Genomic DNA, 23978 nt, shown 5'->3' on the forward strand with positions numbered 1-23978 from the left:
AAGCTTTGCTAAAGTCAAGGAATAACACATCCACTGCTTTCCCCTCATCCACAGACCCAGTTATCTCCTCATAGAAGGCAATTAGGTTAGTCAGGCATGACTTGCCCTTGGTGAATCCATGCTGACTGTTCCTGATCACTTTCCTCTCCTCTAAGTGCTTCAGAATTAATGAGACTTGCGCATACAGAGCTGGCTATTCCAGGCTCAAAGCTTGAGGACTTGGCTGCATAAGGAAATTCCACAGAACTTGTTGTGGAATAAGCTATTTAGCAATAGCAGTGGCACTTTAAATTCACGGCCTATATTATTCTGGAATGACTCCTCCATATAGGCAAGTCATGAAGCAGCTGTACAAAGCCAGTCCCTTATGGCCATATTTCCACACTGGCCCTATTTTTTTGCATCCCATTCCCAATCTGGAGGCAGTTGGTACACTCCAAAACTGGCCAAACAGGACACAGCTGTTCAAGTGAACTAGGGGCAGCCTGGAGAACTGGCTTGCATGTAGCTGGTTCTCCAAGCAAAGCAGCATACCATCTGGAGCAGAGGGAACTACCTTAAGCTGATGGAACAGCTGGGGCCATGGGGCCACGGAGCTGTTGAGCTACATTCCTGTTTTGCCTGTATTCCCTCTGAATGTGGTAGGAAGACACATCTTTGCCTAAGAGGATCTGTATATTTTATCTACAGGAGCAACAGAAGGCTTGGGCACTGAACCTGAATGGGTTTGATGTGGAAGAAGCAAAGATCCTCCGGCTTAGTGGGAAGCCTCAAAATGCCCCAGAAGGTATGCAGGGTTTGGGGGTGATCTGAATACACCTTCTGTGTTGGAAGGGAAGAAGGGCTCCTTTTCTCTCAAAGGAGAGATCCATGACAGAACCCTAGCTGGTGTCCTGTGTACTCTCCCACTCCAAGTAATGGGATGTGTGCAAATAGCTGTGTACCAGACTGAGCTCTGGAACACCATGAGTTCCTTAATAGCTTTCCTTTGTGGTCAGTGGCTTACTAGCATCCCGGCCACTGCACACCCCTCAAGTCTAAGCTAAGAAGTAGCAGCACAGGTCAGTGATTGGCACTGCAAAGCACAAATCTTCCCTAAATTGGCACTGCAAAGCACAAATCTTCCCTAAATTGCTTTTGGCCCTAAGCTCCTTTAAGGAAAGGCTGCAGTAGAATATTCAGTAGCCCCCAGCCACCCCATACTATCTTTGATTTAAGTCATGCTTCAATTAAACTATTAACAGGATTGGGGAAACATGAAACTTCCCAAGCCCACCAATTTGAATCTGGTTTCAGCAGGTAAACTAGCTGCCATCTGAAGGCAGCTCGACAGGTTGCATAAAAGGAGTGAGACTCATCAGCTCAGTCTCCTAGTGGGCAGGTGTCCTAACTAGCACCGCAGCTTGCTCCACTGGCCTGAAGCAAGTGCATCTCCCTTTTAAGTCTTGGCTTTGCCTTCAGTGGAAGACTCCCTGTGCCTAGGTGAGCCACAAGTCTGTGAGAATGAGGTTGTAGAATCTATCTAGTGAATAACCACTGCTCTCTCTCTGGTTTTCAGGTTACCAGAATAACCTGAAAGTGCTCTACAGCCAGAAAACAACACCTGGGTCCAGCAGGAAGAATGGCAGATACATTCCCTCCATGCCAGACCGGATCCTGGATGCACCAGAGATCCGTAACGACTACTGTAAGCAGGTTCTGCTGCTATGTGCAGGACCTTTGGTGGCCCTCTGTATTCCTGTCCATGCTAGTATTTGCTACCCTCCCCGTGCCCTGCCCTTTAAATGTCACAAGGATGCTACTTGCTTCCTCTTCACCCTGCATGAAGAGGTTAAACAATATCAGACTTAAGAGTTCTTGCAGTATCTTTGATACCATCTCCAACTCAAAGCTGTCACTTGGTGCCACTGGCTGGCTATCCTCCAGCCCATTTGTCAGTTCATATGAGTGTCCCATTGTAGCTAATTCTAAGTATGATTTTGAAAGTCTCTCTCCGTAGCATCCTGGTCTTGTTCACCCCTTGTTCCCTTCACCCACTCTGTTCTTCACTTTGTCTAGCGGGTTCTTTTTTTCTCTGACCTCAGACTTCTCATGACTTGCAGGGCCACCCCCTCTGGAAGTCTGTCTAAGACTTGTTCTGCTAGTGACTGAAATGAGCCTGACCAGGCACTTACTGCTGGGATGGTGCCTCTCCCTTGGTTCTGTGACTGCAGAACCTGTGTACTCCCAAAAGAGTTCAGCAAATCCACTAGTGTCACAGGCTCTCTCTCATCTAGACCTGCTGGCTTGTATGTTTAAACTCGGATGCTGTTGAGCAGAAGGCAAGTCCTTTGCTCTTCTTGAAGAGGAACTCAAAGGTCAGGCTTAAAGGGTTCAGTAGTGGCCATTTTCAGTTGTAATTAACTTCTGCCCTTCTTTTGTGAGTGGGTGGCTCTGGTCCCCATCTCCTGATATCTGAAAGTGCCTCTCTTTCCTCAGTACTCCTCTCGCTGGCACTAACTCTGTGCTCTCCTTACTACCCTGACTCTGAATGCTCCTGTCTGGCCGCACTTCCACTTCAGAACAAGTTGTCTCTACTCTCAGGCCTCTGATTATTCCATTGGGCAGTCACACTGGCAACTTGTTCTGTGCCTCATAGCCTCTTGGGATTGTGGTGGCTTTTGCCACTTTCTGTTGCATCTCATTCAAAAGGCCAAGGATAGGTGGGGAAGGGTGTGCTCTTATGGCTGCCGTTTCCTTCACTGTGCCATGGAGACTGGGTTCCTCTCAGAGGATGCCAAGAATTCCCTATAGGAATGAGGAGGCTTGGCTTCAGTCCTCAACCCTCCTACCCTCAAATCAGCTGCCTTAGTGAGAAAGTAGTTCCACCTTAGGAGTAAGGTGGGTGGGGTGAAAATAGCAGAAAGTTCCTGTTCTCGGCCAAGGCAGGGCAGCTCTCTTCCTTGGCTCAGTTTGGTCCTGGAGGAACAATGGAGCCTTCTCTAAGCTTGGGCACTGCTGTGTCAATGGCACTCTTAGGGCACGCTGACACTGAGTGGCTTGCTAAATGTCTCTATCTAACCTTATAGAAAAGGGAGTTCAGAGCTTCATACAACTGCACTGGAACGAAAAGCTTCAGTGCGCTGATCCTGTTAGCTAGGACTCCAATGTGCCACAAGGCCAATCCCCTTACCTGTAGAGTGCCATACACCTGTGGCACTATAGAAATCAGTGGTGCCGGTGGGAGTTCCTGGTCCATCAGCATTGGGGGTGAAGAGGGCAGGGGGAGAAGAGGGGGTTTGTCTTGCCATGGTGCTGAGCCAAGCTGCAGGCAAGACTTCCCTGGGGTATTGTAATGAGCAGTGGGCATAGTGGGTGACCTGTGCTGTGTCTTCTAATCTTAGATCTGAACCTCATTGACTGGAGTTCCCAGAACTTCCTGGCTGTGGCTCTGGATAACTCTGTGTATCTGTGGAATTATTCCTCTGGTGAAATCATCCAGCTGCTGCAGATGGAGCAGCCAGATGACTACATCTCGTCAGTGTCCTGGATCAAAGAAGGAAACTACCTTGCTGTTGGCACCAGCAATGCTGAAGTCCAGGTGAGAGAAATTGCACAGTACGGGGAAGAGTCTTTTAAATAGAGGCTCCTGCCCGGGGACCACTGATACCTTTAACGACTGCTTCTTGGAGCAGCTAGTCCTGGAACCCACAAGGTGAGAGGCAATTCTTTATTTATTTAGTTCTAAGTTCTGGTCCAAAAGGTGAATATAGCTGAACCACTTGGCAATAGCAACTGTCATGTAATAAACTCAACATCCTTGGAGAGGGCAAAATACTAGCCTCCCTTCCCCCAACAACAGAACTTAAAAATTCAAAACTGCACAAGAATGAGGAAGCTCCTTAAACAGAAATTAAAAACAGTGACAAGAGCAAAACGCCTGCAAGCTGCATGGAAACTTTAAAAACGCCCTAATAGAGGCTCACTACATGTAAACCCCAAATTAAAAAAAGGACCAAAAACCACTACCATGGCTAAAGAGTGTAAAAGGCATTCAAAGATCAAAAGACTTCCTTTAAAATTTGCAAGTTGAATCCTACTGAGGAAAACAAGAAGGAACAAACTCTGGCAAGTCATGTGTAAAAGTACCAATTAGGCTGGCCACAAGAATTTGAAGAGCAACTAGCAAAAGACAAACTAACAACAACAAATTGAGTGCTTCAGAAGCAGAAACAATCAGTGGGGTTACTGAATGATTGAGATGCTAAAAGCATTCAAGGAAGATGAGGCCACTACAGAGAAGCTAAATGAATTCTTTGCATCAGTCTTTGCTGCAGAGGATGTGAGGGAGATTCTCACACCTGAACCATTTTTTTTAGGTGACAAATCTGAGGAACCATTCCAGACTGTAGGTTCAATAGAAGTTTTGGAACAAACTGATGAATTAAACAGTAATAAGTCGCCAGGACCAGATGTTCTTCACCCAAGAATTCTGAAGGAACTCAAATACAAAATTGCAAACCTACTAACTGTGATAGATAACCATGGCTTAAACCAGTTTCTGTAATAGATGACTGGAGGCTAGCTAATGTAATGCTGTGTTTTTCTAGGGTCTCAAGAGGTGAGCTTGGCAATTACAGGCCAGTAGGCCTAACTTCAGTACTAGGCAAACTGGTTAAAACTAAAACAGAATTATCCAGCATATAGATGAAAATGAGATGCTGGGGAACAGTCAATGTCGCTTTTGCAAAGGGAAATCGTGCCTCACCAATCCACTAATTTGTTTGAGTGGGATCAAACATGTGGATCAGTGTGATCCTGTGGAAATAGTGTACTTGGACTTTCAGAAACCTTTGACAAGTCACTCTCCAAGGGGTCTTAAGCAAAGTAAGGAGTCACAAGAGAAGATCTTCCCTCTTATCTCATATCGTAATTGCTTAAAAGATAGGAAACACAGGGTAGGGATAAATGGTCAGTTCTCTTAGTTGAGAGGTACATAGCAGAGTCCCCCAAAGATCTATACTGGGACCTGTGCTTTTCAACATATTCATAAATGATCTGGAAACGGAGAGAAGCAGTGAGGTGGCAAAGCTTGCAGATGATTCTAAATTACTCAGGATAGTTAAGTCCAAAGCAGACAGCAAAGAGTTACAAAAGATCTCTCTCAACTAGGTGACTGGACAAGAAAATGGCAGATTGCATTTATCAACATTGAATTTCAAGTAATTCCCATTGGAAAACAGAATCCTAACTATGCATACAAAATGATGGGATCTAAATTAGCTATTACCACTCATGAAAGATGTTGGCATCATCATGGATAGTTCTCTGAAAACATCTGCTCAATGTGCAGCAGCAGTCAAAAATTGTGTTAGGAATCATTAGGAAAAAGGATAGATAAAGAAGACAGAAAATATGCCACTACATAAATCCATGGTATGCTTATACCTTGAAAGAGATACATCTTTAAGGTTATTGCATATAGTAGGTATCAGAATTTGAAGAACTAGAGAGAAGGGCAACAAAAATGATTAAGGGTGTGGAATAACTTCCATCTGAGGAAAGAGTAAAAAGACTGGGACTATTCAGCTTGGAAAAGAGATGACTATGGGGGTGGGGATATGATAGAAGTAGGGCTGTCAGTTAATTGCAGTTAACTCATGCAATTAATCACACTGTTAAACAATAGACTACCAATTGAAATTTATTAAATATTTCAGATGGTTTTTCTACGTTTTCCAATATATTGATTTCTTTTACAACATAGAATACAAAGTGTACAGTGCTCACTTTATATTACAAATATTTGTACTGTAAAAATGATAAAAGAAATAGTATTTTTCAGTTCACCTCATACAAGTACTATAATGCAATCTCTTTATCGTGAAAGCATAACTTAAAATTGTATATTTTTGTTACATAACTACACTCAAACAAAACAATATAAACCTTTAGAGCCTACAAGTCCACTCAGTCCTACTTCTTGTTCAGCCAGTCGCTAAGACAAACACATTTGTTTACATATACGGGAGACAATGCTGCCTGCTTCTTATTTACAGTGTTACCTGAAAGTGAGAACAGACATTCACATGGCACTGTTGTAGTTGGCATTGTAAGGTATCTGCATTCCAGATATGCTAAACATTCGAATGCCTCTTCATGCTTTGGTCACTGTTCCAGAGGACATGCTTCCATGCTGATGCTAGTTTTTTAAAAAAAAAAAAAAACAACAAAAAAAAAAAAACAACTTTGACTGAATGTGTTAAGGGAGAATTGTATGTTTCCTGCTCTGTTTTACCCACATTCTGCCACATATTTCATGTTATCGCAGTCTCAGATGACCCAGCACATGTTCGTTTAAAGAAAACTTTCACAGCAGATTTGACAAAATACAAAGAAGGTACCATCAATCAGATTGCTAAAAATAGCTACAACACTTGACTAAAGGCTTAAGAATCTCAGGTGCCTTCCAAAATCTGAGGGATAAGGTGTGGCGCATCTTTTCAGAAGCCTTAAAAGAGTGACATTCAGGTGCAGAATCTACAGAACCCAAACCCCCCAAAATAAAATCAACCTTCTGCTAGTGGCATCTGACTCAGATGATGAAAATGAACATACGTCGGTCTGCTCTGCTTTGGATTATCGTGCAGAATCTGTCGTCATGGCCACAAGTCCTCTGGAATGGTGGTTGAACCATGAAGGGACATACAAGAAGTAGGACTGAGAGGACTTTATTTTGTGTTTGAGTGCAGTTATTTTTTGTACAATATTCTACATTTGTAAGTTCAACTTTCACGATTGCACTACAGTACTTGTATTAGGTGAGCTGAAATACTATTTTTACAGTACAAATATTTAGATTTTTGATTACAAAGTGTAAAGTGCTCACTTTGTATTCTGTGTTGTAGTAGAAATCTATATTTGAAAATGTAGAAAACAATCCAAAAATAAATTAAATTGTTTGTTAGCACAATTGATTTTTTTAATTGCTTGAGAGCCCTAGAGAGAAGTCTATAAAATCATGAGTGGTATGGAGAAATAGAATAAGGAAGTGTTATTTACCCCCTTCACATACACAAATCGGGGTCATCCAATGAAATTAATAGATAGCAGGCTTAAAAGGGAATACTACTTCACAAAATGCAGTCAACCTGTGGAACTTGTTGTCAGGCAGTGTTGTGGAGACCAAAAATAACTGGGTTCAAAAAAGAATGAAAAGTTCATGGATGATAGATCCATCAATGGCAATTAGCCAAGATGGTCAGGGATGCAACCCCCTGATCCAGGTGTCCCTAAAACTCTTGACTGCCAGAAGCTGGGACTGGATGATATGGATCACGTAACAAATTGCCATGTTCCTTTCACTCCCACTGAAGCACCTGGCACTGTCCACTGTCAAGACAGGATTCTGGGCTAGGTGGAGCACTGGTCTGACCTGGTGGGGCTGTTTATGACCATCAGTAGTGCAGTGGCTGCACAAGTACTCAGTTGTACAGGTGTGAATGCAGCACAGCTAAGCAGCCTGAGGGAGCTTCTCAGGGCAGCAACTATGCCTAGGGGCTCCACAAGCCTTGACTCTCTTCAGCTCAAGTTGTAGCAGCTTACTCTTGTAGCACTTGAGCTCCCTGGTTCAATCCCCGCTGTATTGGCCAAGAGGGCCTGTGATGGAGCTTGGGATCTTTTAAATCAAGAGTGGGGCTTTCTTCTAAGATATGGTAGTTCAATAACAAACTAATGGGCTTGATGAAAAAACTGCTGTGTGGACAGTCTCTCATGGCTTCACTGTCTGTAAATCCTGAGTGCTGCTGGATCCCTGAACACCAGGCTTGCATGCAATCTGTATGGCTCTGAGCATGACTTCCTGCCTCCGGAGGACAGTGTGCTTCAGTCACTCTGTGCAGCAAAGGAAATTGTACTATTAGGTCAGAAGAACTCTTCTGGCTTATGGAGTGAGTGTGGCTCAGCACAGATGCCAAGTGACTACCTCAAACTCCCTGAATGCCAGGGGCAGGCTAATGCATCAGAGCTGCTGCCTGCCAGAGCTGGGGAAGGGGGGAGAAATGTATCTGCATTGCAGGTAGTTTGCAACCTTCACTCTAAACATGGGCATCTCCTACACTACTTATAGATCCTTCTAAAGGCAGTAAACTCCCTCTTCTGGGCTAATGGATTGGAGCTAATTCCTGTGCAGAGAGTGTACTGCCCATGCACAGAGGGCAGCAGTGGTATGCCCTACTTCATGTGCCCATTGTCCCAAGTTCAAACTCCCTGGGCAGTGGGTTCTGTGAAGATGGCCCTGAGTTGTTAGCACTTGGTAACTAATTGGGAAGGCCCCCAATATACATCTAAAGTTTCCCCACTGTCTCATGGACAACAGGTATAAAATTCTTTGGATGGCTCCCACATAGCTTAGTGCACTGAGGTTTCAATGCCATAGCCTACATGCAAAGGACCCATGATTTGGTGCATTCCTATGCTGTCAATGTGACAAGGGCTCTAGTCTCATCTCCTTGCACAATTAGAGAAATGACTGCTTTTCATGTCTCTCTGCAGCTGTGGGACATACAGCAACAGAAACGGCTCCGAAATATGACCAGCCATTCTTCCCGTGTAGGGTCACTGAGCTGGAACAGCTACATTCTCTCTAGGTAAGGACACGACCAAGGCATGGCAAAACACTTTGAGCCCTCAGCTGTAGAAGAACAGATGGGAGAGGAAAAAAACACATTGACACTGCATGTGTTCAGTGATCTGTTCACAAAGTCAGCAGTGCAGTTCTGCATGGACCCACTTCAGCATAACTAGGGCACAGATTCCCCAGATGCCAATAGAAAATGAGTGAAGTCCCGGTGACTAGCCTGTTTCTGCCCTGGGCTGCTGCAACTCCTCCCTGGTGTCTGGCCTTGCTTGGGGGAGGGACCTGTATATGTCCTAGCCTCTGATTAGAAGGGGCTGGATTTAAGCACCTGAATGTAGGGGCAGTGGGAGGGTCTTCCATTCCCCATAACCTCTGCATGAGTCCTCTGCAGTGCAGTCCCTGCTGCTGTGTTCCGCTGTCCTCAGTAGCAGTGACACCAAGATTACAGCATCACTGAATAGCTGCCTTTGCTGAAATGCCTGTCCAGGAGCTCTGCAGTGGGAGCCCCTGGGAGCAGTGCTGAGATGAAGTATAGTTCACAAGTATAATACAGCCCTTGACTCAAACTTCCTTCTGCAGTGGGGCAAGGACCGGTCATATCCATCACCATGATGTCCGGGTTGCTGAGCACCATGTGGCCACGCTTGCTGGCCACACACAGGAGGTGTGTGGGCTCAGGTGGTCACCTGATGGCCGCTACCTGGCCAGTGGAGGCAATGACAACCTGGTGAATGTCTGGCCATGTGCCCAAGGGGACAGTGGTGACTTTGCTCCTGTGCAGACTTTCACTCAGCACCAGGGTGCTGTCAAGGTGAGTGGGTGGCTTGTGTGAGACTTGTGCACAGAGTGATGCAACAGCTGCTGGGTTCCACTTTCCTCTGTCAGTGCCCTGGCAGTCTCCATCTGTTGGAGAGGGACTTCTCCTGGGACGTGTGAAGAATCTGCCTGCATCTTGGCCAGCCAGTGCTGCTCGTGCTGCTGCATGGATGGCAGAGCTGCTGTGGCTTGGCCTGATGTATAAGGGCAATGGGGACCAAGCTGTTCTTGCATGTCTTATGACTGGTGCCTCTCTTGTAGGCTGTGGCCTGGTGCCCATGGCAGTCAAATGTCCTGGCCACAGGCGGTGGGACAAGTGACAGACACATCAGGATCTGGAATGTGTGTTCAGGCACCTGCCTCAATGCGGTAGATGCCCACTCCCAGGTGAGCTTCAGCACTGACTCTAAGACTGCGCTTTGGCCCAGTGAGCAACATAAGTGCTGCCAAGGGATGGAACCTGAGGGTCAGAGCCTGGGATACTTCCAGCATCCCCCATGCTCTCTGGGGGGTAGGTGTTGGGCACTACTGCATTGTATGTGCCCCTTCCTTCTGGGCTCTTTTGGGAGATGAGGAGCTGGTCCCCAAATGAGGCTACACCTGATCAGTGACCTCTTGCTGTTGGTCTGCCACCTGGCATTGTAACAAGCTGCCTCCTTATAGGTGTGCTCCATCCTGTGGTCGACAAACTACAAGGAGTTCATTTCTGGTCATGGTTTTGCGCATAATCAGCTGGTGGTGTGGAAATACCCTACCATGGCCAAGGTCACAGAGTTGAAAGGTAGGTTTGCATCCTTTGCTGTGCAGCCCAGAAACAGCTGAGAGGGCTGGGATTCAGGGCAGTGGGAAAGGGCTTGGCTGCATCCAGACAGATCCTGAAAGGAAAATCACTCTCCAGTCTTCTTGAGAGCAGCAGCAGCATGCTAGTGAGATGGGGCGATGGCAGCAAGGAATGTCCTGCTGGGAGTGACTCCACCCTAGGGAAGGCTGAGGGATCAGGTGTCCTTTGAGTTCCTCTGTTCAGCCTTGCAGAGCTGCCCAGGTCAGCCTGAGCATCAGTTGGGCAGGATGGAGTCTGTTTATGTGGGGAGAGCAAACTGAACTGGGAGTGCAATTGGGCATAAGTGTGGCTGTAAAGGACTGTGGTATTGGTGGGGGATGTGAGCAGAGCCCTGATAGTGCAGCTCCTCCTTCCCTAGGTCACACAGCCAGAGTCCTGAACCTGACCATGAGCCCAGATGGCTCAATAGTGGCATCGGCAGCTGCTGATGAAACACTGCGGCTTTGGCGCTGCTTTGAGATGGATCCGGTAAAGAAGAAGGAGAAGGCAGGCACTGCCAAGAGCAGCATCATTCACCAGGGCATCCGATGAGCATGCAAGATGCCCCTGGCAAGAGAGACAGGTCTACACTTTGTACAGTATTTTAAATGTCAATAAATACCTTAGTCTGCTTTTATGGAGTCTGATGGAATAAGTGACCCTGACTTGTCTCAGGATCAGACCTCTTGAGGAGCCAAACACAATCACCTGCCACTACTGGACCCTGACAGCCAGTGATCCAGAGCCAGCCAGCCATGGGAATAGGGGAAGTGGTTGGCCAAGGAGCTAGGCTACGTGGAGCCCTTCCAGCCTGGGAAGAACCCTCCTAACCAAATTCCTTCTGTGCTAGCTGGGCTGCAGTAGAGTTAATGTGGGCATTGAGCTGTAAAACTGACATAGCTCCTGTAGAGGTAAGTGGTGGGAGCAAGGCTGAGAAGCTTTTTCTTAAACTAAAGTGCCTCGAAACAGGCAGCACTGCCCCTGGGCCAGACTCCAGTCTCCTGCTGGCCCCTAGAATGGCTACAAAAAGGGAACTTTAAGATTCAATGTTCTCTCTTCCAGCTCCAAGGGGCCTGAAGCAGACACCTGCAAGCAGCCATCCCTGTGCTTTGTGGCCCATCTGCTTCGGGCTCACACGGTGACTCCAGGCCTGTGCTATGGGTATACAGTCTCCCCAGCTCTGTTTGGTCCTCACTATTCCTGTCCTACAGCAGACTGATGCTTTCTGTGCACAGATGCCTTAGAAAGATGGGCACTGACAGCAAAGAGCAGTGCATGGGCCATTGCTAGTGTCTGGACTACAAAATGCAATGCTCTGCCCCCAGCAACTTCCCTGGCTGTGATACTGAGAGACTCTGCCCTGTGGCATATTGTAGAAGTACAGCTGAACTACTTCAATCCTTGTTTGCACAGGGTCAGAAATTGGCAGCATGATTCATGCCCCTCTTCAGTGACTGTTTTGCTAACAGACAAGGAGTGGTGGTGGCTAGAGTGCTTCCTCCCTGAAATACTTCTCCCTCAATGTGTGCTCCATGCTGTGCAGTATTCTTTGAGATGTTGAGAACAAAATTAAGGAACCAAAGCCCACGAAGGGTTAAAATTAGTGACTTGCCTATGTACTAAGGGTAGGAGTTTGAGCAATTCCAGGGCCTTGGTTGTTGCCAAAGATGAGCATAAATTCACTCTAGCTCCTGTTACTTCAATGTGGTAGGATGAATCACACAGCTGGTATGTTAAAATAATGCTTAAACCTAGTTAGGTAGGAACAAGCAGACAGCAGGATTATCACTGTCAGCACTTCCATTACCTTGTTCTTGGGTCAGTGATAACTTGGAAGAAAATTATTGCATTTGTGGATCAATGTCTTAACAGATAAACCACACCTGAGGCTACCACTTAGTGTCTGTGTTGTACCATCCAATCACAGTAGGGAACAGGATAATTGTCTTCTTATGCACCTATCTATAATGTGGGAATGGGATGGGGAAGCTACATGCTCTCAGGGAACTTCAGATCTCCAACATGTGTCTCTCACATTGATCAGGCCAGAACTAAACATTCTTGGAATTTCTAAATGTTACAACCAACACAGGCTAATTCTTTATTAGACTCTGCCCTAAGCACTGTCTACTAAAGCACATGAGCACTGACCTAACAGGGAAGGGGAGCTTAGGTACCAGTGTATGTGACTTGAGCATATTTATAATGTTCAAGCAGAAATGAGTCTAGAACTGTAAAACATCTACTGGTACTTTAATGGGGCCAATTCACAAGGATGAAAGCTATAATAAAAAAATCAGATAATGGTGAATGATTATTGGGACTTGTTCAAGAACATCTACCTTGATGCCTAAAATGTCATAACTCCACAAATGAAGAAGGCTGTTCTGGGTTTAAAAAACAAAACAAAACACTCTGGGAGTAGATGGGGAAGTGGAAGCAGCTCTTAAAAAATAATATATAACAAGTAATTGATATAAACCAGAAGGTAGCAAGTGTAGAAAACTGATGAGGAGAGCAAAGGGCCAGGAGAAATCTATGTAAAGTTATGGACAGTAAGGGATTTTCAAAATATATTACAAAAAGGGTAGGGTGGGTATTGAATGTGAAGGTATCTACTATCACAAAGAATATCAGCCATACTTAGTGGGACAGGGACTCCAATGGGAAGAAATACTGACTCTTACACCATGTCCCCCCAGTTTTTGTATCATCAGCTGAACAGGTGTGCTTACTGGGAGTCTGTGGCCAAAAGAGCTAAAATGATCCATAAATAGCAGACACGGGAGTTGATGGAAAGAGATTATTTAATTTCTATAGTTAATGATGCTGTGACTGCGGCTAGAATGCTGTGTCCAGTTCACATGTCCACAATGAAAGAAGAGTATTGCTGAATGAGAGTGGGATCAGAGAGGAGGCACAAAAATGATTAAAGCATTAGAAAACCTGTCTTATAGGGCTAGACTCGAGATGCTCCAGAGTTTAACAAAGAGAGGGTGCAGGGACATGATTACAATCAACACTTAGCTATGAAGGGAACAAATATTTAATAATGAGCTCACCAGTCTAGCAGAGAAAGATATAACATGATCCAATGGCTGGAAGTTGAAGCTAGGACTAAGCTGTACATTTTTTACAGTGAGCGTAATTAAGCATTAGAACAATTTACCAAGGTGTTGTCTCCATCACTGACAATTTCTAAATCATGATTGATTGGCTGATTTTCTAACAGATCTGCTCTAGGTATTATATTAAGGCTGTAAGAAGTGCCATGCTGGGTCAGACCAAGGGTCCTACTAGGCCAGTAACCTCTCTCCCACTGAGGCCAGTTCCAGAGCTTCAGGGGGGAGTAGTTGCGCCATAACACTGTGGGAGAGACAGCCACCCTTGTCTTGCTCATCTGGTGTGGGGCAGGGAAGAAACCCTGAGCACTGGGTTATATTCTTGGACCATCTTTGCTAATGGCCATTGATGGTCCTGTCTGTCATGATTTTATGTAATTCCTTTTGAACTGTTATATGTTTGGTCATCACACCATCCCCTAGCAATGGGTTCCACAGGTTAACGGCGCACTGTGTGAAAAAGTATTTCCATGCACTTGTATTAAAGCTGGTGCCTGTTAATTTCATCAGTTGACCCCACCACCCCATTTTGTATTGTGCAAAAGGATACATAACATGTCCATTCACTTTTTTTCACACCATTCATGAGTTTGTTGACTTGTACTCCCCCCTTAATCTGCACCTACCTAAATTGTTTTTCATCTCACCTCATACGGAAGCTGCTCCATTTTTGTTGGCAGGTTCTGACCCTTTTCCAGTCCCCTAGCTTGTTTTTGAGACAGGGTGATGCAAACAGGCCACACTATTCAAGGTAGAGGTACACCCTGGCTGTAGACAGGGGTATTGTGCAATTTTTCTAGCATTTGCTTAATCATGCCTAACAGTATTAGCCGTTATGACCACTGCTGCCCCTTCATCTGACCATGAGAAAGGCAAAGGCATAAAATGAGCTCAAACTAGCTACAGGAATAAAGGGAAACAAGATGATTTTTTTACCAATACATTAAAAGCAAGAGGAAGACCAAGGACAGGGTAGGCCCACTGCTCAGTGAGGAGGGAGAAACAGTAACAGGAAACTTGGAAATGGCAGAGATGCTTAATGAATCTACACTTAACCCCATACCGGGTAGTATAGAAGCTAAAATATAAAAAAAAAAAAAAAACACTTAAAGTAGATTGCTGCAAGTCACCCAGGGCCTGATTGAAATGCATCCTAGAGTATCAAGGAGCTTAACGGAGGAGTATTTGAGCCTCTATCTATTATTCTTGGAAAATCAGGCGACAGGAGAGATTCCAGAGGACATAGGAAAGGGCAAACTATGTGCCATCTTTAAAAAAGGGAAATAAAAACAACCCAGAAACTACAGACCAGTTTAGTTTAACTTCTGGGGCCAGGGAAGATTAATGGAGCAAAGTAATTAAAAAATATCTGCAAACACTTGGAAGGTGGTAAGTGATAGGGAATAGCCAGCATGGAGTTGTAAAGAACAAATCATGTCAAACCATCTGATAGCTTTTCTTTGCTTAGGAAACGAGTCATTGTCGATAAAGAGAGAAGTGGATGTGGTATACTTGTAGCGGCCTTGGCCGGCTCAGCTCCTGGTCGGCAGGTTCTGAGCGAATGTAGTCTTTGCAGTCCGAGCCTTGGGTAGGGCTGACGGCGAACAAACAGTGTAGGTTGCTCTGGCCCTTGGAGCAGGAGAGCAACAAGCAGGTTAGAGGCCTGCACCCCTCTTGGACGGGGCAGAGCAATAAGCAGTTTCGGCTCTGGCCTGTGGGCAGGAGAGCAATAACATTCGGTTCTCTGGCCCTTTTGCAGGGCAGGGCAGTGGACAACTGAGGTGATCGGGTTAAGTTAAAGAAGGGGGAGTCTGCCCTCCTAAGTAGTAGTGGGTGTAACGCTAGGCCCTCTCATTTCCTATTGCGTCCAGCCCGGTGTCCTTGTAGCGCTGTCGCCGCTAAGGTCGTGGACTGATCTTGGCCCGAACACCACTGACCAGGTACCTAGGTTCATCAAACACAAGTATGTCAGTGGGTTATCTGGTTCGATGCACACGACCATCGGCTCGGGCCTTCTGCGGCCTGACTGGTTAGTCCAGCTGCCCCGGGCTGCTTCCAACCTTCCCCTCCCTGGGTACCTGCCCTCGCGTCAGTCGTCCAGGGGTTCCCAGCTCATAGTTCCTCACCGGCTCGGCAGCAGGTCCAGTCCAGTCCTCAGGGTACCGGGGTCCAGGCGGTCCGGTCCAGTCCTCGGCGTCCTTGGGGTTCGGTGCGGTCGTCCAGTCCTCGGGCGGGGGTACCGGGGTCCAGGCGGTCCGGATCCAGTCCTCACCGTCCCGGGGTTCAGGTTTGGTCTGGTCCAGTCCTCCGCAGGGCGAGCATCAAGGCGCGGCCGCTGCTCTGGGTGCTTGGGCCCAGGGCGAGTCAGCCAGGACCCTCCGGATACCGAGCGTTGGGGGTAAGCCAGGCCCAGCGACAGCTCGGGCACCCACATCCGGCCTTCTCCGGCGGCCCTTCATCTAACTGAGGCTGGGACGGGTTTTATATTTCCTGTCCCACCCCTGACTTCCTGGGGCGGGAACAGGCAGAGGGGGCCTTTGAACTTCCGGTCCCACCCCTTGACTTCCTGGGGGCGGCTAGGCAGAAAAAACCGGGCCTCTGCCGCACTGCGGGTCTAGCCTATTCCTGTCTCAGGAGCATGAGGGAGGGGACCCCCTCGCTACATATACCTAGACTTTCGTAAGGGCATTTGTTACGGTCTCACATTGTATCTTATCGATTAACTAGGACAAAAATTTACATTAGCTGGGGCTACTATACAGTGGGTGCAATAACTGGCTGGATAACGTAAACTCAGAGAGTAGTTATTTAATGGCTCCAATCCTGCCTTGGAAAGGTATAACAAGTGGGGTCGCATGGGTCTTGTTTTTGGACCGCTTGTTCAATATCTTCATCACGACTTAGATGTTGGCATAGTAAGTATGCTTTATTAGTTTGCAGATGATACCAAAACTGGGAGGGATTGCACTCTTTGGGGATGGGTTCATAATCAAAATGATTTGGCAAACTGAGAATGATCTGAGATAAACGGATGAGTTAATAAAGACCAAATGCAAAGTGCTCCACTTGGAACAATCAGTTTCACACTAAGCATAGGAAAGACTGTCTAGGAAGGAGTATGGCTTGTGGTCCACTAGGCGTATAGTGGACCACAAGTAAATATGAGTCCAACGTATAGATGACTGTTGCAAAAAAAGCAAAGTTGATTCTAGGATGCATTAATAACAAGTGATTTGTTTGTGAGCAAATCACAGGAGATATTCATTTCTTCGCTCTAACTCCTGATTTGCTGGTTTAGCCTCAACTGGCAGTTATTTGTTTCCAGATTCTGGGCACCGCGTCAAGAAAAGCTGTGTGAGAAATTGGAGAGGGTCCAGAGAAGAGCAACAACAATGATTAAAGGTCTAGAGAACATGACCTATGAAGGAAGGCTGAAAGAATTGGGTTTGTTTAGTTTGGAAAAGAGAAGACTGAGAGGGGATATGATAGCAGTTTTTAGGTATCTAAAAGGGTGTCATGAGGAGGGAGAAAAACTTGTTCACCTTAGCCTCTAAGGATAGAACAAGCAGCAATGGGCTTAAACTGCAGCAAGGGAGGTTTAGGTTGGACATTAGGAAAAAATTCCACACTGGAATAAACTGCCTAGAGAGGGTGTGGAACCTCCACCTTTGGAGATATTTAAGAGTAGGTTAGATAAATGTCTATCCGGGATGGTCTAGACAGTCTTTGGTCCTGCCATGAGGGCAGGAGACTGGACTCAATGACCTCTTGAGGTCCCTTCCAGGCCTACAGTTTATGAATCTATGTCAGAGCACTAGCCTCACACACATCACAATCTCTTGAGTGGTAACAGCTAATTGAGCCCCACCTCCTACTAGACTTGTAGTTGGGATGATTTTATTTCGAAGGTACATTACTTACCCTTTCCAGCGTTGCATTTCAGCTGCCATTGAGTTGCCCAGTCACTCAGTTTGTGAGCTTTCCCCTCTAACTTTTCATTCTCACTTTTGAACTTAGCAATCTTGAGTGATTTTTGTGTCATCTGCAAACATTGCCCCTTCCCGCTTAGTCCACGACCGTTTATGTTATGGGACTTCAACAAACACATTCTGAAAATTTAAGTACACTGTATCACCCTTGACCACATGCTTATTGACACCTTCAAAGCATTCTAGTAGATTAGTGAGGCATGATTTCCCTATACAAATGGTGGTTGAGGCTTCCCCAGCAACGTGTATTAAGTAGGTTAGTGTTTCTGCATTGGTGTGCTATCAGACCCAAACACGTGTGCTGTGAAATGTTTTGAAAAATGAGAGTAGGGGAGAAGCCCCCTTCTTCACATGCTTCATGTGAATTCCAAACAGGCTGTCGGTGTACACCATGTGCACAGTCATCAGAAAGTTTTCCCTTAACAGCTCCTGTCAGATCAACGATGGAACCCCCTGGAGTGGCAGCTTCATGGTACTCAATATATGACCCTGCCAACCCAGCCCCTACTCCGTTCTTTCGTACTGCCAGTGATGGGCACTGGAACTGTAGTCACTGGCTTTGTGTTCTTTCACATAGTTGGCTTAGCCTAGTTTAGTTATAATTAGTCGAGTGCATATAGTGAGATTTGGGAGCACGGGTTCCCCACTCTCAACTCCCACCGCCATGCGCTCTGGGGCATGCTGCAAGCCCAAGGCTTTAAGCCCTGCAGAACCTGCAGCAAGCCTTTGCCAATGAGTGACCCCCACGCTCTGTTTCTGAAGTGTTTGAGGGAGGTACACCACGCAGAACAGTGCAAGAGTTGCACAGCCTTCCTCCCCCAAGAACTACAAAGTAGTGCGATTTCCAAATGAAGCAGTTGCTCAGGGAATCCACCCTTCGGGCCCAGCCTGCTGCGGACAACCCTGCACTAAGCACATCTGTATAGAGTGCCCCAAGATCGGTACGTGACATGCTGCAAAGGAAGGATGCTAGTCTAAGAGATCCTTAGCACCAGCCCTCTCCAGCACCAGAGGCTGCACAGACAAGCAGGCACCGCTCACAATCACGGGTGCCGTACAAGTAGCACAGAAAAGCTGACAGGGTACTCCCCAGTGCAGAAAGCAGTAGCAGGTGTGGTACCGGGGCATCCCGTGAAGGAGTCCTTAGTGTCCAGAAAGCAAGAGTCGGTGCAGGCGACTCCCAGGATGGGCAGTGCCAGGGGAAGGAGGGAGTTATCCTCCACCACGGATAGGTTTGAAGCTGCCAGAGGACTTAATAGTGATGATGGCTCCTCAGGCCCCCCTCATCAGAGAGAAGCGCCAGTGCTGCCACAACTGGCACCATCTATAGACAAACCAGTCATGATGCAGTGGTCACTCTCTCGTGCCTGGCACCGCTCCAGATCGCCATCCTCAAGATACCACTCTCTGGCACTGGACTCCCGTGAAGGGTTCCCTGGTACCAGGGCACAACGCTCCCCAGCACTGATGTGATAGCCACAATCCCCAGCTCTGAGAGAGGACCGGCACCGAACCCTCAGCACCAGACCCCCAGTTTCGGTCACCAGCCCGGGATCTCGACACTGGTCCCCTGCATCATCAACTCAGCACAGGTCCCCGACATAATACCATGCAGTGCCACCATGGTCATCTCAATTGAGATCCGTGCCTTCAGACTCGGATGGTGACTCCTATTCCCGTTGCAGCAGGCACAGATCCGACAGGTGACGGAGGGAGGCACCAATGGCATGGCAACCCCCATGGCAGTCTCTAGCGCAATGGCCTTTTTAGATCCCCTGGGCTCACCATCAGGCCCAGGGCTTCCATTTGGTGGCCTCAGAGCTCCAACCAGCCCAGACAGCCAAGACCCATGGTGCTGAGGAGACCTTGGCGCAAGCCCCACAACCCAGGTCACCGGTGAGGCAACTCTGAGGCATGACCAATTGCAAGGCCAGGCTACTGTCACCTCAGCTACACTCGCCTCAGACACTGAACAGGAGGTCAGGGAGCCGGAGGGTCAGGAGGATCCCCTACCACCTCTAGCTTCCTCATCTTCGGCCCCAGATGAAGCGGTGGCAGGAACTTCAACCTTGGGCCCTCCCTCAATTGAGCACAGGGCCCACTAAGACCTTCTACCAAGGATTGCCCATAACATGGGGTTACAGGCGGAGGAAGTGGTCCAATCCCAAGGCTCAATGGTCAACATCCTTACACCAGAGGGATCATCCAGAGTAGCTCTGCACTAATAAAAACTATCCAGAGCAATATTAAGACTGTGGCAGACCCCTGCCTCAATCTCGCCTACCGCCAGGGGATACGAGTACCTGTTCTCTCACCTGCAACCATGCTCCCTCAGTATTGCCGGTGAATGAGAGAGAGAGAAACACACACACACACACACACACACACACACGGGCAGCAAGGGCCGGCCCCTAAATCCAAGGAGTCAAAAAGGATGGACCTTTTTGGCAGGAAAATCTATGCAACTGGGGGTCTGTGGCTGAGGATAGCTAACCAGCAAGCTATCCTCAGCAGGTACAACTTAAACCTCAACATGGAGGCCCACAAGTTGAAGGAGCTGATTCCACTAGACTCGAGTTCTCGGCTGTCACTGATGAAGGGAAGGGAGTGGCATAAACCTCCCTCCAGGCTTCACTGGACTCGGCCACCTGCACCCTTTCCTCAGGAGTAGCCATGAGGAGGGGCGGCAGCAAACCCTGCAGGACCCACTATTCGAAGGCGCAGGATTATTTTCAAACAGACTCCAAGCTGCAGAGTCTCAAAGATTCCCTGGCGACTATGAAGTTATTGGGTACACACAGCCCAGCAACCCAAATGACATTTCAAGCCCCAACAGCAACAAGACAGGATTTTTATAGGCGTAGGGGCAGGAACAGCAAGTGCAAACCTTCCAGTCCCCCTTCTCGGCAGAGGCCAAGGACCAACCAAACCTTCATCTTGCTCTAGAAAGGCCTTTTGAAGGGATGCCTGAGGACAGTGCACTCACCATGACGCTGGATCCTTCCCCGTTATGAATCATCTGCCCACTTCTACTGTGCTTGGTCTCAAATAACATCGGACCACTGGGTGGTTCTTCGAGTGCTTGCTCATATCCATTCCAGTGAGGTATGTGCGTGCCACGTGCACGTTCATTGGAAACTTTTTACCCTAGCAACCCCTCGTGGGTCGGCTGGGTCGCCCCCTGGAGTGGTACCACCATGGTGCCAAATATGTACCCCTGCCGACCCAACCGCTCCTCAGTTCCTTCTTACCGTCCATGTCGGTTGTTGGAACAGTGGAGCACGGCTTAGCTGTCCTCCACCTCCCTAGCTACTCCTTGTTTCTTCACTATCATTGTTGTATATAGTTGGTTTTATATATAGTTATAGCTAGTTTGATAGTTCTTATATAGTTAGTGTATATAGTTACAGCAGGGTTTGGGCATTAGCCCCTTCCCCGCACCCGGTGCCGGGGCCCATGCCTGGTTCACCAGGGTTTAAACTGTGCTTGGCCTGTCATAAGCTGATGTACGCAAGCGATCCCCACGACTCTTGTTTAAAGTGTCTCGGGGAATCGCACATTACGGATAAGTGCCGTATTTGCAAGGCATTTAAACCGAGGACAAAGAAAGAGAGAGACTTTCGCTTGAAGAATCTCCTCACGGAAGCAGCTTTGAACCCTCCATCCTCGGCACAGAGCGTTGAGCACTCTGCTAGCAGCGCTCCTCCGGCACTGGACCGTGCTGGCACCGCCAAGACACCTCGCCGCCACCGGATACACGTTTTTCCGTATCTAGACAACTGGCTCATCTGAGGGACCTCCGAGGCACAAGTGATCCATCACGTCCGCATTGTCAAGGACCTTTTCTTACATCTAGGCCTAATGATCAATGCGGAAAAGTCCACTCTGATTCCCACTCAGAGGATAGACTTCATTGGCGCCACCCTGGACTCCATCCTCGCCGGAGCTTGCTTACCACTGCCCCGGTTCCAGGCAATGGTGGCCATCATCCAGAGTCTGCAAGCTGCTCCCTTGACTTCAGTTCGCATTTGCCTCGGTCTCCTGGGTCACATGGCGGCCTGCATGTTTGTGACGAAATACGCCAGACTGCGCCTCCGTCCCCTCCAATTGTGGCTCAACTCAGTGTACCGACTAGGCAGGGATGCCATAGACATGGTTGTCACCATTCCCCCAAGCATCCTAGGGTCCTTCAACTGGTGACTGACCCCCACCCTGGTGTGTGCAGGGCTGCCATTCCATCCTTCCCAGCCCTCTGCGTCCCTGACGACAGACGCATCATCTCTCGGCTGGGGTGCTCACCTCAGGCATCTACGCATGCAAGGCCTTTGGTCATCTCAGGAACTGGCCTTGCACATCAATGTCCAGGAGCTGAGAGCAGTCTGCCTTGTTTGCCAGGCATTCCAACAGCACTTGCAAGGCCGTCGTGTGTCAATATTCACTGACAACACAACAGCCATGTACTATATAAACAAACAGGGTGGGAAAAGGTCCTCGACCCTTTGTCAGGAAGCCATTCAACTCTGGGACTTTTGTATAGCCTACTCTATAGACCTCATAGCGTCCTTTCTCCCGGGGTTTGGAACACTCTGGTGGATTGCCTCAGAGATCCTTCCTTTCTCACGAGTGGTCGCTTCGCCCGGCCGTTATTCTTTCGGTCTTCCAGAAGTGGGGATTTCCCCGTGTAGACCTCTTCACGTCCCGCGAGAACAGGAAATGCCAGATGTTCTGTTCCTTTCGAGGTCTCTCACAGGGTTTGATGGTGGACGCCTTCCTGATACCGTGGACGACTCACCTGCTATATGCTATTCCACCGTTCCTGCTCGTCCACAAGGTCCTGCTGAAAGTACGCAGGGACAGAGCCCACTTGATCATGATCGCTCCAGCGTGGCCCAGGCAGCACTGGTACACCATGTTGCTAGACCTGTCAATAACCGACCCTATCCCACTACCTCTTCACCTGGACCTGATAATTCAGGACCACGGCAAACTGCATCACCCAGACCTACAGTCCCTCCATCTCATGGCATGGCTCCTGAGTGGTTGACCCAGTCTGAGATGCATTGCTCTGCCCCAGTGCAACAAGTACTCTTGGGTAGCAGAAAACCTTCCACTAGAGCAACACATCTGGCCAAGTGGAAGCGTTTCACATGCTGGTGTGGAGAACATAACATTCTTCCCGCCGAGGTCTCCATCCCCACCATCTTGGACTACCTCTGGTCCCTTAAACAACAGGGCCTAGCAGTATCATCTTTGAGGGTGCACTTGGCGGCCATCTCTACCTTCCACCCAGGGGAGAATGGTCACTCGGTGTTTTCACATCTTATGGTATCCAGATTCCTCAAGGGCTTGGAGCAGCTATACCCCCAGGTATGCCGCCCCGCCTCGACCTGGGGCCTCAACCTGGTTCTTACCAGACTTATGTCGGCCCCATTCGAGCCATTAGCAACTTGCTCCCTTATCTACCTGTCCTGGAAAACCGCTTTCCTCGTGGCCATCACATCGGCAAGACGAGTTTCCGAGCTCCGGGCTCTCACGGCGGACCCTCCATATACTGTGTTCTACAAGGACAAGGTGCAGTTGTGACCACACCTGGCTTTTCTCCCCAAAGTGGTATCGGCCTTCCATGTTAACCAGGAGATCTTCCAGTCTTCTTCCCGAAACCACATTCATCGTGCAGGGAGCAACAGCTGCACTCCCTAGACGTTCGTAGAGCACTCGCTTTTTATATCGAGCGGACAAAGCCCTCCCACAGAACCCCCCAACTCTTCATCGCGGTGGCAGAGCGTATGAAGGGCCTACCCTTTTCCTCACAGAGGATTTCATCCTGGGTGACATTGTGCTTCTGCGCCTGTTACGACTTGGCTCATGTTCCGTCAAGCCACCTCGCAGCCCACTCTGCCAGGGCTCAAGTCTCATCTGCTGCCTTCCTGGCTCACGTGCCCATCCACGAGATGTGTCATGCAGCTACCTGGTCCTCGGTCCATACCTTTGCCTCTCACTATGCCCTGGTTCAGCAGTCCAGGGATGACGCAGCCTTTGGCTCTGCAGTGTTACACTCTGCGACCACTGCCTAAATAAGGCTTGGGAATCACCTAACTGGAATGGATATGAGCAATCACTCGAAGAAGAAAAGACGGTTACTCACCTTTGTAACTGTTGTTCTTCGAGACGTGTTGCTCATATCTATTCCAAACCCGCCCTCCTTCCCCACTGTCGGAGTAGCCGGCAAGAAGGAACTGAGGGACGGTTGGGTCAGCAGGGATATATATCCGGTGCCATGGCGGTGCCACTCCAGGGGGCAACCCAACCGACCCACCGGGGGTTGCTAGGGTAAAAATCTTCCGACGAACATGCATGCAGCGCACGAACACCTAACTGGAATGGATATGAGCAACACATCTCAAAGAACAACAGTTACAAAGGTGAGTAACCATTTTTTCTTCGCATGGTAAAGGTGGGATACTCTCTCCAGTTCTGCTCCTTCCCACGTCCCTTCCCCGTCCCTCTTCAGGGACCCTTCTGATGAGCAACTCCTTATGCAGGAGGTGCAGGCTCTCCTTGCAGCAGGGGCAGTGGAAGAGGTTCCTCAGGAGCTAAGGGGCCAGGGATTGATT

General features: G+C 48.1%; 1 protein-coding gene across 2 annotated transcripts in view; it reads left to right on the forward strand.

Moving 5' to 3' along the window:
- Positions 1-12676, forward strand: part of CDC20 (cell division cycle 20) — a 16460-nt gene extending 3784 nt beyond the window's left edge. For both annotated transcript variants that reach the window (XM_032794280.2, XM_032794286.2), the window contains exons 3-10: positions 691-787; positions 1559-1687; positions 3384-3580; positions 8533-8627; positions 9197-9428; positions 9695-9820; positions 10097-10214; positions 10633-12676. In XM_032794280.2, the coding sequence (XP_032650171.1) occupies positions 691-787; positions 1559-1687; positions 3384-3580; positions 8533-8627; positions 9197-9428; positions 9695-9820; positions 10097-10214; positions 10633-10805 (1167 nt within the window). In that variant the 3' untranslated portion in view covers positions 10806-12676. The remainder of the gene's footprint in view (positions 1-690; positions 788-1558; positions 1688-3383; positions 3581-8532; positions 8628-9196; positions 9429-9694; positions 9821-10096; positions 10215-10632) is intronic.
- The last annotated feature ends 11302 nt before the right edge of the window (positions 12677-23978 follow it).

Source organism: Chelonoidis abingdonii, chromosome 7 (assembly GCF_003597395.2).
Source record: "Chelonoidis abingdonii isolate Lonesome George chromosome 7, CheloAbing_2.0, whole genome shotgun sequence".
Lineage (NCBI taxonomy): Eukaryota > Metazoa > Chordata > Testudines > Testudinidae > Chelonoidis > Chelonoidis abingdonii.